Here is a 17,761-nt window from a genome sequence, read left to right as displayed (position 1 = left end):
ACCGAAAAGTGTTTTCTGCACATAACTTCACATAATTTCACATAATTTCACATAATTTCAGTCGATTCGTTCAAGAGAAATTATGAACAAAAGAAACCAGTGTTTCCTGCACATAATTTCACATAATTTCACATAATTTCAGTCGATTCGTTCAAGAGATATCATGAACGAAAGAAAACCGAAAAGTGTATTCTGCACATAACTTCACATAATTTCACATAATTTCACATAATTTCAATCAATTCGTTCAAGTGTTTTTTCCACATAACTTCACATAACTTTACATAATTTTGCATAAGTTCACATAACATTTCTTTTCGGATCGTTTTTGATGAGATAGTATAATTTTTAGACTTTTGAGCTCGAAGAAGCATAGAAAAGCTATCTCTCCAAGCTCGGAGAGCTCAAAATAATACATAAATCGATCCAAAAAAAATTAGGAAAACGGTTGACCCTGAAGGCCATCCCTGCAACTTCCCGCTAATTTCATACTTAGGCGCTTAAAATTGCACCAATGACGTTTTTGAGCTCTTCGAGCTCAAAAGTCTGATAGAGATTTGATAAGACACTATTTTTTGAATTTTTAAACCACAATAACTTTTGAATGAATAAACCGATTTTTACGCGGTTAGAAGCATTCGACGCAGTTTTTCAAGCCTCATAAAGAATCTCAAATTTTGAATTGATCGCGCTAGGAATTTTGGAGTTATTCCGAAAAAACACTTTTTTCGGTTTTCTTTCGTTCACGATATCTCTCGAATGAATCAACCGATTTTGACCGGACTGGTGGCGATCGACGTGGTTTTTTGAGGTTAAGAGCTGATTAGTTTTTGGAATTGAACTATTAAGCCGTTTAGAAGTTATTCCAAAAAAACCACATTTGAAAAAATGATCCTATTGGAAATTTTAAACAGGGAAGGTGAGCTAAGATTTAGAATAGGTTGGTCAGTGAACGAGAAAGAGCAAAAAGAAATTGAGAGAAAAATAGGCGAAGTACCCATTATGGTAAAATCCAACCAATGTAACTTAAACGGCATGGATCCAGAGCAGTTGGTGAAGCACAAGGAGCTCGAACAAGAGTGGGGTGGGTATTTTATAGTTAAAGGTCACGAGAGGTTTATTAGAATGCTTCAGATGAACAGAAGAAATTACCCGATTGGCATAAAAAGATCCGGGTGGAAGACTCGGGGAGAGAAGTACAGCGATCTTGGAGTGAGCATCAGGTGCGTACGCGATAACAACACAGCAACAACCAAGGTCTTGCATTACGCCACAAACGGATCAGCATTTTTGATGTTTTCGCTTTACAAAAATTTGTACTGCATACCGGTTATCGTGGTGATGATGGCCCTTTACAATTCGGTAGACAGATGGACTTACGTTAACCTGACCAGAGGTTGTGAAAATGATCATTACTACTGCACTTGTATACAGAACATGCTGCGTAGCATCAAAGAAGAAGGACTGCTAACTTGTGATGATGTTAAGAACCATATTGGTCAAATGTACAGAGTACGGTTGATAAAAGAGCTACTTCACGATCAAGCTACCAACGCAGAGGTCTGCGAATATCTGATGCAAAAGTTGTAATTAAAATTTTTAATAAAAGGAGAATTAATTTTTTTGTGTAATATAATACCACAATTTATTTTCTTATATTAATACTTTTCATAGATTTCAAGCCAGATCCCAACAAAAATTTCTTGATAAAAATTTTAATTGAGTATTATAAATAATAATAATTTTTCACAACTAGATTTTACTCTGAAATAATTTTCTCATCCAGAATGATCTTCAGATTTTTTATCAAAAAATTTAGTTTAAGATTTTCCGACTTACATAATATCAATTAATTATTAACTCCTCAATTAGTTAATTATTCATCATTTATTTGATGTTTTAAATTAAAATTTTTGACATTTATAAAAGATATATTTTTAGAAAAAAACATTCGAAATAATCAGTTCATCAGATTGCGTATTTGATAAAGAAGAAACGGCCAGTCTTTTCAATCAAAAGACAAAAAGAATTATTGTATAATTGTATCACTGTCAAATTATCAATCAAATTCTAAAATTACAATTTTTAAATTTCTCAAAAGTTAGTTTTAAAAATGGCGAAGATGGTTAAAAATAAAAGTCACTAGTATACTAAAAATCAGTGACATTTAGACTTTGACAGGTGGCGCTTCTATGATCATTAAAGTCTTGTGATCGAACAACAGACCAGCTCAGAAAAATAAATCATTTAGTAGTGTTATCTCTTAAAAAGTGACCAAAAACGCCTATTAGGCGAATTAATTAACTTAAAAGGAGTTTATTGCTAAAAATAATAAACAATGGCAGACCGCGCCAATATAAATCAAATAATCCCAGCATTGCCTGAGGAAAAACATGGTATTTATTTCTAATTATTTTTCAACCTCACACTAGCCACTCCCTCACTGTATTAAAATTAACTTCTTTATTTAAACATTTTTGGCAATTGTATGTGTCACTTATAATTATATTTGACTTTATTTATAAAATTCTTAATTCCATTGTTTGCGTCACTAAATTCCTGTACCATTTTTTTCCCTAAATAAATTATTAATTGAATTGTATCTTGATATGTTAGCAGCTACCAGTGTCCTCCAGCAGCAGGTTGCTGACATTAGGAGCCAAAAAATCAATTGGCAGTCTTACAACCAGTAAGATTTATATTTTTTTATTTTTTTATAAACTAACCTCTATATCTTCATTTACTTATATTGCGAAAAATTATATTTATTCAGGTCCCAGATGATTTCTCAAGAGGACTATGACTTCATAGTGGGCTTTGACACCAGCGATCCAGCAGTCAAGGATGCTAAGCTCAAGCAAAACCCTGGCCAGGCTGCCAAGACTTTTCTCAATTTACTGAGCCACATTTCTAAGGACCAAACCATTCAATATATTCTCGTTATGATTGACGATATGCTTCAAGTACTATTTAATTTTTAATTTTTAATGATTGTGATATCAGCAAACAACTGACAATTTTTTTAATTTTTATAACCAGTCAATGATAAAGAAATTTTTTTTTTTTAATTAGCACTTAATTTTTTTTTAATTTATACGTATTAACTTTTTTTTATTAAATTATTTTTATATTAATTAACTCTTGTTATAAAAATCTAAAAAACTGTCATATTTTAAATTTAAAAATCATCTATATTATTAAAAAATGAGCAAAATTTTGTCACCGATGTATTTATATGATAAAATGAGTTTTTTTGGTTAAATTTAATATCGTTGGAAAAGTCTTGACCTAGAGTTGTGCCTTTTTATGGTTTTATATTATTCTCACCAACAATCAATTTATTATTTTGGCTGCATTCAAAAATGCTCTATCTCTAGATATATAATTAAGAAATGACCTTTTATCTTGTGAAATATTGACATTTTTTAAGATATAAACTCATCCCGACATTATATTCATCGAGACCTTTCATTTGAGTACCCACATGGCATTTTTTATATATTTTATATATATGGTATTTGTGAAATATATGAAATATATAAAAAATTGATGTGGGTACTCAAATGAAAGGTCTCGATGAGAGTAACATCGGGATGAGCTTATATCTTCAAAAATATCATAAGCTGACAAAATACAATACAATTTCTTAATTATTGTCATTTTTAAACATATAAGCTCATTTTAATGTTACACTCATCGAGACCTTTGATTTGAGTACCCACATCAATTTTTCATATATTATATATATATATATATATATATATATATATATATATATATATATATATATATATATATATATATATATATATATATATAATATATGAAAAATTGATGTGGGTACTCAAATCAAAGGTCTCGATGAGTGTAACATTAAAATGAGCTTATATCTTCAAAAATATCATCAGTTTACAAAATACACTACAATTTCTTAATTATTGACATTTTTAAAGATATAAGCTCATCTCGATGTTACACTCATCAATATCTTTCATTTGAGTGCCCACATCAATTTTTCACATATTTTATATATTTATATATATTACATATACAAATATATGAAAAATATATCAAAAATGCATGTGGGTACTCAAATAAAAGCTCTTGATGAGTGTAGCATCGGAATCAGCTTATATCTTTAAAAATGTCAATATTTAAGAAAGTACAGTGCAATTCAACAAAATTCATTATTTAATAAAGCAAAATTTTATTTACTTATAGTTCATAAGTCACGGCAGTCACATAGTGACTGCAAGGTTGTTAGTTATTATAAATATATTATTGATAATTCTGCTCCAAATTTAACCAAATAATTTTTTGCACTACAGGAAGATCGTACCCGTGTGGAAATATTCCGCGAGCATGCCAGCCGCAAACGTGAATCAGTCTGGTCTCCATTTTTGAGCCTGCTGAACCGCCAAGATAGATTTATCATGAATATGACGTCTCGCATAATCGCGAAACTCGCCTGCTGGAGCCACGCTCAGATGGAGGAAGCAGATCTTAACTTTTATTTAACCTGGCTTAAAGATCAGTTGAAATTGAGCGTAAGTTCTTCAACAAGGTGGCAAAATCGAGAATTTTAAAGACTAAATTCTCAGTAGCTTTGAATAATTTTAATTTGTTTCAGGAATTATTTTATTTATTATTTATAATTTACAATTTAATATTAACACGCATGCTTATCGCTTATCACAGCTTGTAGTTGTCGCACAGCACCAAATACAGCTGGGTATTTTTGGAGTCTAAGTGTCGTCGTAGAACCTGTACTAACATTTCATACTTTAATGTAACTAACATTTATTTCAGTAGATGAGTAAAACGTTTTTTTTTTTTATTATTATTGATGTTAGTAATTTATACTATTCCCGAAATGCAATGTTGCTTCAGCGGGTCGCGGATTGGGAATTAAATCACCAAAATAAATATTTATAAAAATAAAAACTATTGAGAAGGTCGAGAGAAAATTGAATGGGTTTTTAGTTCGAAGCCGTGCAGGAGTCTCAAATGCATGCTGAGGTGCTGCAAGACGTCGTACCTACTGAGCCTGGAGAGGCTGGAGATCTCCACGAAATGCCCAGCCCGGTTCGTTTGTTATAACAAAATCGTAACAATTAATGACTTATGACCTAGATTAAATATTATTAATATTCAAGTATTCTATCAATAGTTATTTTGGGAGGCTAGTGTGTTCATTTTGGCGCTGTAGATCGAAATTTATTTAACATTTTTTTTTTATTTTTATTGAGTATAATTCCATACTAATAAAATTATTTTCACAATATAGAACAACGAATACATTCAATCAGTGGCGAGATGTCTCCAAATGATGCTACGTGTTGACGTCTATCGCTTTGCTTTCATCTCGGTTGATGGAATTTCAACACTTTTGAGTGTCTTGTCAGGACGAGTTAACTTTCAAGTACAATATCAGCTAATTTTCTGCTTGTGGGTTTTGACTTTCAACCCACTTCTGGCTGAGAAGATGAACAAGTAAGCATTAAATAACAATAATAATAATTGATTTTTAAAAATTGTCATTATTATTATTATTATTTTTATTTTTACTTTTATCATTATTTATATTATTAAGAGAATAAGAAAAATTTTGTGTCCAGTGTATTTATATGATAAATATTTAGGTTGCATTTGAAAATGCTCTATTTCTCGATACATAATTAAGAAATGACTTTGTATCTTGTGAACTATTGACATTTTTAAAGATATAAGCTCATCCCGATGTTACACTCATCAATACCTTTCATTTGAGTACCCACATCAATTTTTCATATATTTATATATATTACATATATGTATATATGAAAAATATATGAAAATGCATGTGAGTACTCAAATGAAAGCTCTCGATGAGTGTAACATCGGGATGAGCTTATATCTTTAAAAACGTCAATATTTAAAAAAGTACAGTGCAATTTAACATAATTAAGAAACTACCTTGTATCTTATAAACTATTGATATTTTTAAAGATATAAGCTCATCCTGATGTTACACTCAACAAGAGCTTTCATTTGAGTACCCACATCAATTTTTCATATATTTATATATATTATATATATGTATATATGAAAAATATATAAAAAATGCATGTGGGTACTCAAATGAAAGCTCTTGATGAATGTAACATTGGAATGAGCTTATATCTTTAAAAGCGTCGATAGTTAAAAAAGTACAGCAAAATTTTATTTATTTATAATTCACAAGTCGCAGCAGTCACATAGTGACTGCAAAGTTTCTAGTTATTATTATTATTTATTTATTTAATTATTATTAGTAAATTGTTATGTATATATTTATAAATTAACATTTTAATTTAAAATTCTTCAATATTAAATTTTTTAAATAAAAAAATCGATTTTAGGTTCAATGTTATCCCGATATTAGCAGACATCCTCAGCGACTCAGTAAAAGAAAAAGTAACACGCATAATTCTCGCTGTATTTAGAGTAAGTATTTTTTACTTAACTTATTATAAATCATTATAAATTTTTTACATTTCTATTAAAATTAATTAATAAAAATTTTTCCAGAATTTAATCGAGAAAGTAGGTGATAGACAAGTAGCCAAGGAGCACTGCATTGCAATGGTTCAATGCAAGGTCTTAAAACAACTGTCAATCCTTAGCCAGCGTAAATTCGACGACGAAGATATCACAGAAGACATCGAGTTCTTGAACGACAAGCTCCAGGCTTCGGTTCAAGACTTGAGTTCATTTGACGAGTACTCAACTCAAGTAAAGTCTGGACGATTGGAGTGGTCACCGGTGCACAAATCGTCCAAGTTCTGGCGTGAGAATGCCAGCAGATTGAACGAGAAAAACTACGAGCTGCTTCGCATTCTCGTTCACTTGCTGGAGACCAGCAAAGACCCGTTGGTTCTTAGTGTCGCTTCTTTTGACATCGGGGAGTACGTCAGACACTATCCTCGTGGAAAGCAGTAAGATGATTAAATTTATAATTAAATTTTTATCAAAGATAAACATTTAATTTGGTAATTAATGGAATTTTTTTTCAGTGTAATTGAGCAATTGGGAGGCAAACAACGGGTGATGCAACTTTTGAGTCATGAAGATCCAAATGTAAGATACGAAGCTTTGATTGCTGTTCAGAAGCTTATGGTTCATAACTGGTAAGATTTGTTTAATTTTATGTTTACTCATTTTTATTTATTATTAAATATTAATTATTTATTTCTACTTCTTTTTTTTTATTTGTGAATATTTTTTAAACTTAAAAATGATTGATATTTATTTTATTTATTTATTAAATTAAAATAAAAAAAAAAAAAAAAATTAATAAAAAAAATTAAAATAAAAAATGAAAAAAAATTTTTTTTTTTAAATTAAAATTAAAAAAAAAATTAAAATAAAAAATAAAAACATAATTTTTTTTTTAAATTAAAATAAAAAATTTTGATATTAAAAATAAAAATAAAAAATATTTTTGAAGTAGAATTAAATAATTAATAAATTAACAAAACAATGGTATTGATTAACATAAAAAACTCTCATTTTTTCAGTCAATCAATGAAATTTTTAGACTTACTTGCGCGCGATGAAATATCTTTGTGACTTAAAATTCATTTTCAATTATAAATATTAAAAAAAAAATTGACAAGGATTCCAACAGAGAATTCTTAAGCCATACTGAGTAATATAATGGCTATAAATGTAATTTATATTTATTTATTTTTTTTTTAACCAATAAACAAAATAAATTGACTGTTTATTTTTATTTTTTTTTAACATTATATATATGAAGACTGTAATCATCAAAATGTATTTAACACTTATTTTTAAAAATAAACCCATGGAATATTTACCTGTAAAATGAAACCACGTTGAAATTATTTATAATAAAAATAAAAATTTTTCCTTCCAGGGAATACCTGGGTAAACAGTTGGAAAAAGAACAAACCGGCACGGGTGGAACTTCCGGCCCAAAACCTGGTGCTCAAGTACCCGCTAAAGCGTAGAGTTTTTTTTTTATTAATGTATGGCATGGATATACATTACATATATGCATATATTATATTTAAAATTTAACAAATTGTTATTCCTGTTTAAATTATATCCTGTATTATGTATTGGCTTTGGTTAGAAGTGCATTCCAATCATAGAACGCGATTACTTTTAAATTGCAATTAAAAACATTTATTTTTTCGCATCTGCAAACTTTCGGTTTGTTCGAAAAATCAATAGCCATGTACATACACATTCTATTTCTTGTAGATAATGCGTTTGACACGCACTAAGTATCGAAATCATTTTAAAAGTAAAGTATATTAATTACTTGTACTATAAAAAAACAATTATATTATATAAGATAATATAAAATTATTATCGTAGCAAATGGATTGAATTAATAATTAATTGATATTATGTCAGTCAAAAATCTTAAACTAAATTTCTTGATAAAAAATCTGAAGATTATTTTGGATGAAAAAATTAATTCAAAGAGTAAAATCTAGTTGTGAAAAATTATTATTTTTAATAACTATTAAAATTTTTATCAAAAAATTTTTGTTGGGATCTGGCTTGAAATCTATGAAAAGTATTATTATAAGAAAATAAATTGTTGTATTATATTACACAAATACTTTTTTTTTTTAATTAATTCTCCTTTTATTAAAAATTTTAATTACTAATTTTTTTCAGGTATATATTTTAATCCATAATTAATTTTATTCAATTTTTTTCTAGTTAAATCATTGGAAAAATATTTGGAAGAAAAACACGAGGCTCTTAAATAAAAATCATTAATACAGACATAAATTATGATAGATTCTTAATATACATTTTTAACAGACAATTAATTATTTTTTATTAATTATTATTTAAAAATTTTCTTACCTTACATCCTTAGACGAACTTACTTTAATAATTATAATACTAAAATTAGGAGACATCTAACAATTTTTAAATTTATATAATAAATCAATTAAAAAAAAATTTGTTCTTGTAAGCTTTTTTTTCTGCATATAATTTAGATATTTAATTATTATAAAAATCAAAAAAATTTTTAGATGTCTGTTGAATTCAGTATCATTAATAATTTAATTACCGAGTTTATTATCCATCAAGAATTCTAAATAAAAATCTTATAAACTAGATAATTATTAGTAAACTAGAAAATAATTAAAAACTAAAAAAAATTTTTAAAACCAAAAATAAAACTTGAAAATATTTATTCTTTACGTACAAAATATCAACTTTTACGTACAAAATATCAACATAACTATTAAAATGAATACATGAGGAATAAATTAAATAAACCTAAAGTCAAACTTAACTTTAATATTAAGGGAAGCAAGTTCAGTTACAAAGTATCTAAAAATATACGGAACATCAATATCATAAAGTTCTTTATCATCATTGCAGAACTTGCACCTAGACCTGCACTCTCCGAACTTCCTGATGAACTCAGTAACAGGTCCCAGAAGACTTCCACATTTACGACAGACCGTCGCAGTAGACTTGTCCGAGCAATGGAACAATCTATCCCGGAGAAGATAAGATGTACCATGAGCGATCAAAGCATCGCGCTCCATCTCACCAAACCTAACACCACCTCCTCGACGTCTTCCCTTAATGGGCTGCTGGGTGAGGACATCAACCGGGCCAGTGCTTCTGACCTGAGCCTTGTCTTCCACCATGTGCCTCAATCGCTGGTAGTGAATCACGCCCATATAAATATAAGCTTCAAACATTCTGCCATCCGTGCCAGAGTACATGACCTCCTCTCCATAGTAATCAAACCCGCCGAGCTCCAGCAACCTTCCGAAGTAATCTATAGCAGTGTCCTTCTCATTAAACCTAAAAGGCGTAGCATCATGGACCAGCCCATGAGTCGCCGCAGATTTCCCCGCCATGAACTCGATCAACATAGCGATAGTCATCCGACTGGGGAACCCGTGAGGATTGAACATAATATCCGGGATCATCCCCGACTCTGAGAACGGTAAGTCTTCAGCTTGGAACTTCATCGAGCAGATACCTTTTTGTCCAGCTCTGGACGCGAACTTGTCTCCAACAGCCGGGTTCCTGGTCACTCTGAAAGTGATACAAGCTCGCATGACATCCTTGGGATTCAAAACTTGGCACATTCTGACATTGTCGACAATAGCGTCTTCCTTCGACTTCCAGTAGCCGATTTCAAACTTCTGCTCCAGATGGTCCCACTTGCAATAATAAGGATCTCCTTTGCAGATCCTCGTCCCGGGGTTGGGCAAGCCGTCGTCCTGCAGAGTCTTTCTTAAGCTAGAATTCTTCGGGTCCAGTCCAAAGAAGCTTTGAATTTCACGGGCTCTATTACCATGCTTGTCGTAGTCTGTCTTGCTCTCGGTGCAGACACCCAGGTCGATGAACTCAGACTTGTAGATCGAGCCATGAGCAAGGCCTCGTTCATACGAAGCCTTGTTAATAACCATGGCATCTTCCATATCGTATCCCGTGTACGAGCATACAGCGACAATAGCGTTGGTTCCCATGGCAAACTCATCAAGCTTCATATTGTCGAGTTGAACTGGCCTGACCAGCGGTGTTTGTGGTGTCTGGAGTCTGTACAACTTGCACTCTGACTGTAAGTTGTGGAAATGTGTGCAAGTTCCCATAGTTTGCTTACCCATCTGACACTGGTACATATTTCTTGGACTGGGATTATTATCCGGCCAAGGAATCAGCTTAGCGATGTTACTCATAAAAGATACTTTACTGATCTCTTCATGGGTTGTATATTCATGTCTCTCGGATCTGGTAATAGATATGTGCATGTAGACTTGCTCGAAAGTACCAATCAGCTCTCTTTTTCCGACCTTAAGATTCTTAACTGGTCTCATCATCCTAGCGGGTCCTGTAAAAATGAACAATCCGGGGTACTGAATGGCATAGTCACCTTTTTTGGGAACTTTAATAATTTCTGTGGTCGGTGGGATCTTTTCTCTGATCTTTAACTTTCTTAACTCGTTAGTTACTCTATCAATATCCTTGTCGTAAACAATTCCAAGTACCTTGCCATCAACGACAACGTCGTAATAATTTTCCCACTTGGGATCGCTGCAGAGCTCCCGCATCCCCAGCTCAACGAGTTCCCGGGGAATTTGCTCTACTTGTTCTTTCTTGGGATGCTTCGTGACAATACATTGATCGGACAAGTGATTCAGCAGTCCACAGGGAGCACCATCGGGCGTGTGAACTGGACAAATGAATCCCCAGGCGTCAGGTAGCAACTGCCGAGCTTCGGTGGTTCTCATTTCTTGGAAGAAAGATCCTCTGTGAATAGCGCGAAAGTGACTCATGTATCTGCACCTGTTGATGTTCTCCGCGACTATCGTTAGCCCGGTATGCTGCATCAGTCCAAGCCCAGTGGCAGTTTTTACATTGCCGGTAGCGAGGAAGTTCTCCATTTCGCCACTGAAATTTCCGCACTGTGCGGTTGCGCTCGTCATTTCTCGAGCAGTCATTCGGTACTGGGGACCAACTTTCTGGTTCTTTTTGATAATTGCTCTCTTAAGGAAGCTCAACCAGGTCTGGCATTTTTCCTTGAGAATCTGAAGGTACAGGTGCCCTCCCAGAAGACACTCGTGCATCATAACTCCATCAGCACCTTCTACCCTGGCTTTGTTGTTCGCCAAAGCAAAAAGTTTCTGCGTCATAAACACCAGGAGCTGAAACTTATCCTCGGGGTCGTCCAGGTGTATCAAGACGCACTTTTGCATCAGGTAGTCGCAAACCTCTGCGTTGGTAGCTTGATCGTGAAGCTCATGTATCAACCGTACTCTAAACCGCTGACCAATATAGTTCTTGACATCATCACAAGTTAGCAGTCCTTCTTCTTTGATGCTACGCAGCATGTTCTGTATACAGCTGCAGTAATAATGATCTTTCTCACGACCTCTGGTCAGGTTAACGTAGGTCCATCTGTCTACTGAATTGTAAAGGGCCATCATCACCATGATAACCGGCACGTGGAACATAACTTTGCGATGCGAAAACATCAAAAATGCTGATCCATTTGTGGCGTAATGCAAGACGTTGGTTGTTGCTGTGTTGTCATCGCGTACGCACCTGATGCTCACTCCAAGGTCGCTGTACTTCTCTCCCCGAGTCTTCCACCCGGATCTTTTTATGGCAATCGGGTAATTTCTTCTGTTCATTTGAAGCATTCTAATTAACCTCTCGTGACCTTTAACTATAAAATACCCACCCCACTCTTGCTCAAGCTCCTTGTGCTTCACCAACTGCTTTGGATTCATGCCGTTTAAGTTACATTGGTTGGATTTTACCATTATGGGTATTTCGCCCATTTTTATCTTCAGTGGTTCTTGCTTCTGCTCGTTTACTGACCATCCTATTTCAGCTGTTAGCTCACCTTTGTAAGTACTCCCTTTTTGGCGACATTCTGAAGGATAAATCTTTGGATCCTTGACTCCCTTGGTACCCAAAGGAACACAAGGCTTCTGAATATCAAGTTTATTGATCCATACCTTGACCAAATCATTGTTCATTAAACGTGTGTAAGCTGGCGCGATGTCCTTCGCACTGACACTGAACCCTTCTTCCTGCATGTAATTAAATGAACCGATATGTGGGTCCCCCAGGGCTTGAAGTGCCTACGAAAGTAAATTAGGTTAGAAATTTTTAAGTTAAAATTAATTTTAAGTTTGTAAGTTTAATGTAATTTTTTAAGAAACTTACCGGGTGTTGATGAGCTGGGATTTTACCGAAATCTTTGCTGAGGTTAGTGAGCTTTGGCTCGTCCAACATTTTTTTATTTTTTTAATAACACTTTTATTGATATTGATAGTTACATAAAAACACACGTGGTTACTGTCGGCACTTATCACCGGTTAGACATAAATTGGCGGCGCCTTTCCTGGACAGAATCACATGGTGCGTAATGCTGGGTGGAGGTACTTTTCTCTCACGATTCTGGCCACACTGGTTGGTGGATTAATATTTTCTAATTACGCTGGCAATGCACAGCTGCGCCATCTATGGTACATAAATTTTTAAAGTCATATGAAATTACATGAGACAGAACTTTTGTAGAATTAAATTTTTAAATTAATTAAAATTTGTTACAATGTTTTTTTTTTTTTTGACAAATAAGTTATTTGTAAAAAAGTAATTTTTTAAACATCAATTCAATATAAATTTACGATTTAATAAAATGGAAAATATTTTTTAAGTGTAATGCAAGTTTTTATACAAACTCGGTATATTAAAAAAAAATAATACTTATTAAAAAAATTGCGTGAAATTATTTTATGATACTAAAGTTAGCCGACGTTTTTAATTTTTTGATTTTTGTTTTTAATAATTAAATTAGAACAAAAAAATATTCTTTAAAAATTGCACTTACTGTTTTTAAAGTTTTTTACTAATGAAAAATTTTTTTTTTGTCATTTTTTCAATATAAAAAAAAAATTAAAAAATTCTTAAATGTAGGCTTACTTTCCACAATTATTTTGTGTGTTAACTGGCTAAAATATAAAATCAAAAAGTGTCTTGTTGAAATGATAAAAAGTACTTCAGATGAAAATTTAAAAGCAATAAAATACTAATGGTTTTTATCCAAATAAAAGAGTAGGATTTGTAGGGAAATACATTATTAATAAAAGTTTGAATTAATGAATAAAATTAAAAAACTTGAATATTATTTTTATAAAAAGTGATTTATTTTCAATGACAATTATTTTAATGTATAAAACTACATTTATGTAAATGATAAATTTTAGAATAAATGATTTAAACGATATAATGAACTGATTTAATATTATCACCATTCTCACAAGCTTTGATGACATCATTTACTTTTATATTAATAAATTTTATTGTTTCAATTTAGTTTTATAAACTACGTAAAAAAGATTTCATCTATATATTTTCCTCATGTTAAATTTAAAGTATGTTAGTTAATACTAGACGTATGTATATAAAATACTAGAGATATTGTCCATATAATAGTACAGTTATTGTATTTTAATATAATCATTGATCGATTTAATAATTAATTAACGTACGCTTAATATTAACTCCATTGAATATTTATAAATGTATTACTCCATTATGTATATTAATTGTCGTTACAGTCTGTCGTAATTAAGCTCATTTAATATTTAATATTTCGATTTATTTGATTCGACTTTCACAACATCTAATGTAAGATATTGTCACTTATACTTCCTACATCTTATATTCTTATTCTTTTATAAAAAAAATATCCAGTATAAAAATCTTTTGTTCTCAATTTTATTCCCTTAATTGCAATAGATCTTTTTTTTTTATCAAACATAAACATAAAAATTAATTCACGGCAAAAATATTCATTTTTAAACTATAAATTTATAAAAAAAAATCCCATTTTATAAAAATTTAAATATCGCAATAAATTTACCACAATATTGTTATTTAAAAAATTAATTACCATACAATTTAGTTTGTCTTACAAACGTATAAATTACATTCAACCAGCACAAAGTTGGCCTGTCATTTATCATATTTGTCTATTATTTTTTTTTTTTTTTTTTTATTAATAGTTATTTATTTCTTCATCATTATTTTATTTTTTATTTTATGTACGCCCGGCTATTAATCTATATTTTACCAGTATATTACTTTCAATACTTTCCTCTAATTTTAATTTTACCTGTTTACAATTTTTTTAAATTAATTTCGAATCTTTAAACGTCATTAAAATAAAATAAAAAATGTCAAGTAATATTATTCAGGAAATTAAAAAAAAAAATTGTAAACATGAATTTTTTACAAAATTAAAAATTTGATTATTCTGAAAAAAATTCAAAGACAAATTAAAATTATCCTTTACACACACATTACATTATAACATATATAACAAATATATATGTTCAAGTATTGAGGATGTACAAACATAAAACGTTTATATATATGATTGCAAAAATATTTCACAGCATTATTAGACATTTTAATTTTACTTTCTCTCCCTTTAATTCACTCGGTTATTTTATAACAAACTTGTTCTAGTGTACATATATATATTTATAGATTCATATACATATATCTAATTTTTTTTATATGTATATCAAAATTGTAAAAAATAAAAAAATTTTTTGTGTAATTATTTTTTTAAATAATTGCAATAATTTTAAATAAAATTAACTAATCACTGAATTTAAAAAAAAAAGAAGTACAATCGTGGTCATTAATTTAAGTATGTTTTTAATATTACTGGAAAATAGCCGTTTGTAAACTAGAACGTTTATAAACTATTTATTTGAGAACTAGTTGATAATGTAATTTGTAAAATTAGTCGCAAATAAAAAATAATATTAATAAAATTTATAAAATATAAATTCAGTTATTTATAAATAAGCGAAAAAAAAAAATCTGTGGCTATGTTAATTTAGCTAATTATTACTGCAGAAACTTATAAAATTAGCCGATTGTAAATTTTGTGAATTGTAAAATTAGATGATACTAAAGTTAGCCGACGTTCAAAAATTTTTATATTTTTTTCAACAATTAAATTGCAAGTAAAAAATACTTTTAAAAAATTGCACGTATAATTTTTCAAATTTTACTAATTTTAATTCAACTAATTTTCAACTTAATAGTTTATAAACATTTGAGTTTACAAATGACTATTTTCCAATAAACTTAAAAAAAAAATACTTAAATTAATGACCACGATTGTATAAATAAAATTACAATGTTTTATATACTAATAACTAGAACGCAAACTGGCGACAATCGGTACTTTTACCCAATTTCTATGAAATGAAAAAAGTAAGATAAAAGTTTAGATCGCAGTCTTTTCAAAAACGGGCGTACATAAAATTAATTAATAAAAAGTAATAATTAATTACTTTTCTACATAACTATAAAGTATTCTACAATTACATTAAACTCGGTACGACATCGCTGGGAATGCCGCGCAAGTTAAAAGGCCAACACACGCGTTCAACGCGTATCACACATGATACGTAGCGCGTGAGATGTATTATAGACACATGTATAATTAATAATAATAATGATTATGATGATAAAAAAAAAATAATAATTATAATATTAATAATAGTAATAAAAGACTACAGCCAACAAGGTAATACACCTATGTTATGTGCTTTCTCACTCATTCACGCATTCAGCAACAACCAGTTGCTTATCAACGGCACGCTAGGTACGCACACACATATTGTTATTATTAATAATCTATATATATATATATATATATATATATATATATATATATATATATATATGTATATATATATATATATATATATATATTTATATATATTTTGTTAATCTAAATCATTTATCAATGTTTAATATAATAAAGGCCATTAAAATTATATTTCAACGGCTGAATTATAGAGTACGAATAAAAGTGGCGTAAAAAATGAGATTATGTATTTTAATTCATTTAATTGGCACCCTGTAAAGGCACTCTACCTAACTTAGATCCATAAATTGCATTTATAAATTTTTGCTCACTTTTTTTTTACGTTTTTTCAATATATATCAATGAAATTCACTTTTTTAAATTTAAGTACATCATCCACGGGGATACATTATGCGTTAAGTATTTTTAGACAGTACGAAATACTGGTGATTTATAATTTTAATAACAAAATTTATAATTTTAATCGCAATAAAACTTTAATACAATAATAAAAATATTATTGTTAATAATTAGCTTTTAGTCATTCTTTGCACTCACGCTTTCATTAGTACTTATTATATATCTTGTAAATAAAAAATAAAATATAATATAATTTTTGTAATAATTATTTAGCGCGTGTCCGATCCTCTTGAGTTTTTACGGGCCTCTAATAATTTTCAGTCTCACTCGCACCAGGACGCACGCTTGGACGATGCAAACGTTACCGTAATAAGGCCGTTGCAAGAAACTCCTGTCTATAGAAATTTTTTTATACGTATAAAAAAAAACAAAAAAAAATAAAAACAGGAATGCAAGACCCTTGTTCATCTTCACTGGAAGCATTTTGATAGAAAATATATTTATATATTTTTTTTTATATATAAAGTTTTTATCTTTTAAATATATACAAGGTATTTTATGGTAAAAAAGTTCAAAAAATTTAATTTGAATTTATAAAAAAAATTTTTTTAATAATTATTTTTAAAAAATAATTTACTTTCAAAAATTATATAAAAAAAAAAAATACTTCTATTACACAGAAATAAAAAGATGATACTGGATATTATACCAGATTATACTGAGTGAAAAAAAAGTTTTAGATAGTAGCTAATATAATCCTGACATCACGCAGTATAATCTGGATTTTTTTTAGCTACAATATGAAATTTTTTTTCATCAGAGATATCACTGAGTATAAAAAAATAAGTTCCTGAAAGTTTCAATTCAAAATTAAAATTTTGAAAGGTCGCTCATAATTTTTTTAAAATTTCATACTAATACACTAATAAATTAAAAAAAAATTATGAGCGACCTTTTAAAATTCAAATTTTGAACTGAAACTTTCAGGAAAACCTTTTTTTTTTGTCTATAAAATTATGACGTAACGAGAAAAAAAATAAAAAATTCGATTTTTGAAATTTAAAAAAATTTGGAGCGACCTCTTAAAAATTTTTTTTTAAGCTGTCCTTTGTAGAGAGCTCTTTAAACATAAAAAAATAACATTTATTCACTCGAGACCAAAAAAAAAAAACATAATCGGTTTTTTTGCGCCACCCTAATATCTATTATGTATTTTAGATATTAGGATAGTCAAAT

At 29.7% G+C, this 17,761-nt stretch overlaps 2 protein-coding genes across 4 annotated transcripts; one reads left to right on the top strand and one right to left on the bottom strand.

Moving 5' to 3' along the window:
* The first annotated feature begins 2,192 nt into the window (after positions 1–2,192).
* LOC123272372 (V-type proton ATPase subunit H) lies at positions 2,193–8,615 on the top strand. Of its 3 annotated transcripts, none has more exons than XM_044739089.1 (10): positions 2,193–2,396; positions 2,617–2,689; positions 2,774–2,963; positions 4,329–4,547; positions 4,984–5,085; positions 5,288–5,493; positions 6,381–6,465; positions 6,550–6,956; positions 7,035–7,148; positions 7,901–8,615. In XM_044739089.1, exons 1-10 carry the CDS (start codon positions 2,339–2,341, stop codon positions 7,992–7,994), a joined length of 1,548 nt encoding a protein of 515 aa, XP_044595024.1. In that variant the 5' UTR covers positions 2,193–2,338; the 3' UTR covers positions 7,995–8,615. The 3 variants fall into 3 exon arrangements, with proteins under 3 accessions (XP_044595024.1, XP_044595025.1, XP_044595026.1); XM_044739090.1 differs by having other exon boundaries at positions 7,539–7,931; XM_044739091.1 differs by lacking the exon at positions 4,984–5,085 and having other exon boundaries at positions 2,194–2,396.
* Positions 8,616–9,269: 654 nt separating this feature from the next.
* LOC123272365 (DNA-directed RNA polymerase I subunit RPA2) lies at positions 9,270–12,902 on the bottom strand. Its single transcript, XM_044739073.1, has 2 exons — positions 12,715–12,902; positions 9,270–12,629 (listed from the first exon to the last, which is right to left on the bottom strand). Exons 1-2 carry the CDS (start codon positions 12,781–12,783, stop codon positions 9,285–9,287), a joined length of 3,414 nt encoding a protein of 1,137 aa, XP_044595008.1. The 5' UTR covers positions 12,784–12,902; the 3' UTR covers positions 9,270–9,284.
* Positions 12,903–17,761: the final 4,859 nt, after the last annotated feature.

The sequence above is a fragment of the Cotesia glomerata genome, linkage group LG10 (genome assembly GCF_020080835.1).
Source record: "Cotesia glomerata isolate CgM1 linkage group LG10, MPM_Cglom_v2.3, whole genome shotgun sequence".
Classification (NCBI taxonomy): domain Eukaryota; kingdom Metazoa; phylum Arthropoda; class Insecta; order Hymenoptera; family Braconidae; genus Cotesia; species Cotesia glomerata.
This window is presented reverse-complemented; position numbering and strand designations above follow the sequence as displayed.

Excerpts from the sequence above, each read along its gene's own strand:
- LOC123272372 (XM_044739089.1), top strand. The coding sequence starts at position 2,339 with ATGGCAGACCGCGCCAATATAAATCAAATAATCCCAGCATTGCCTGAG. Across the intron at positions 5,086-5,287 it reads TCCACGAAATGCCCAGCCCG|AACAACGAATACATTCAATC; the intron begins GTTCGTTTGTTA and ends TTCACAATATAG. Across the intron at positions 6,466-6,549 it reads TAATTCTCGCTGTATTTAGA|AATTTAATCGAGAAAGTAGG; the intron begins GTAAGTATTTTT and ends AAATTTTTCCAG.
- LOC123272365 (XM_044739073.1), bottom strand. The coding sequence starts at position 12,783 with ATGTTGGACGAGCCAAAGCTCACTAACCTCAGCAAAGATTTCGGTAAA. Across the intron at positions 12,630-12,714 it reads TCCCAGCTCATCAACACCCG|GCACTTCAAGCCCTGGGGGA; the intron begins GTAAGTTTCTTA and ends TTACTTTCGTAG.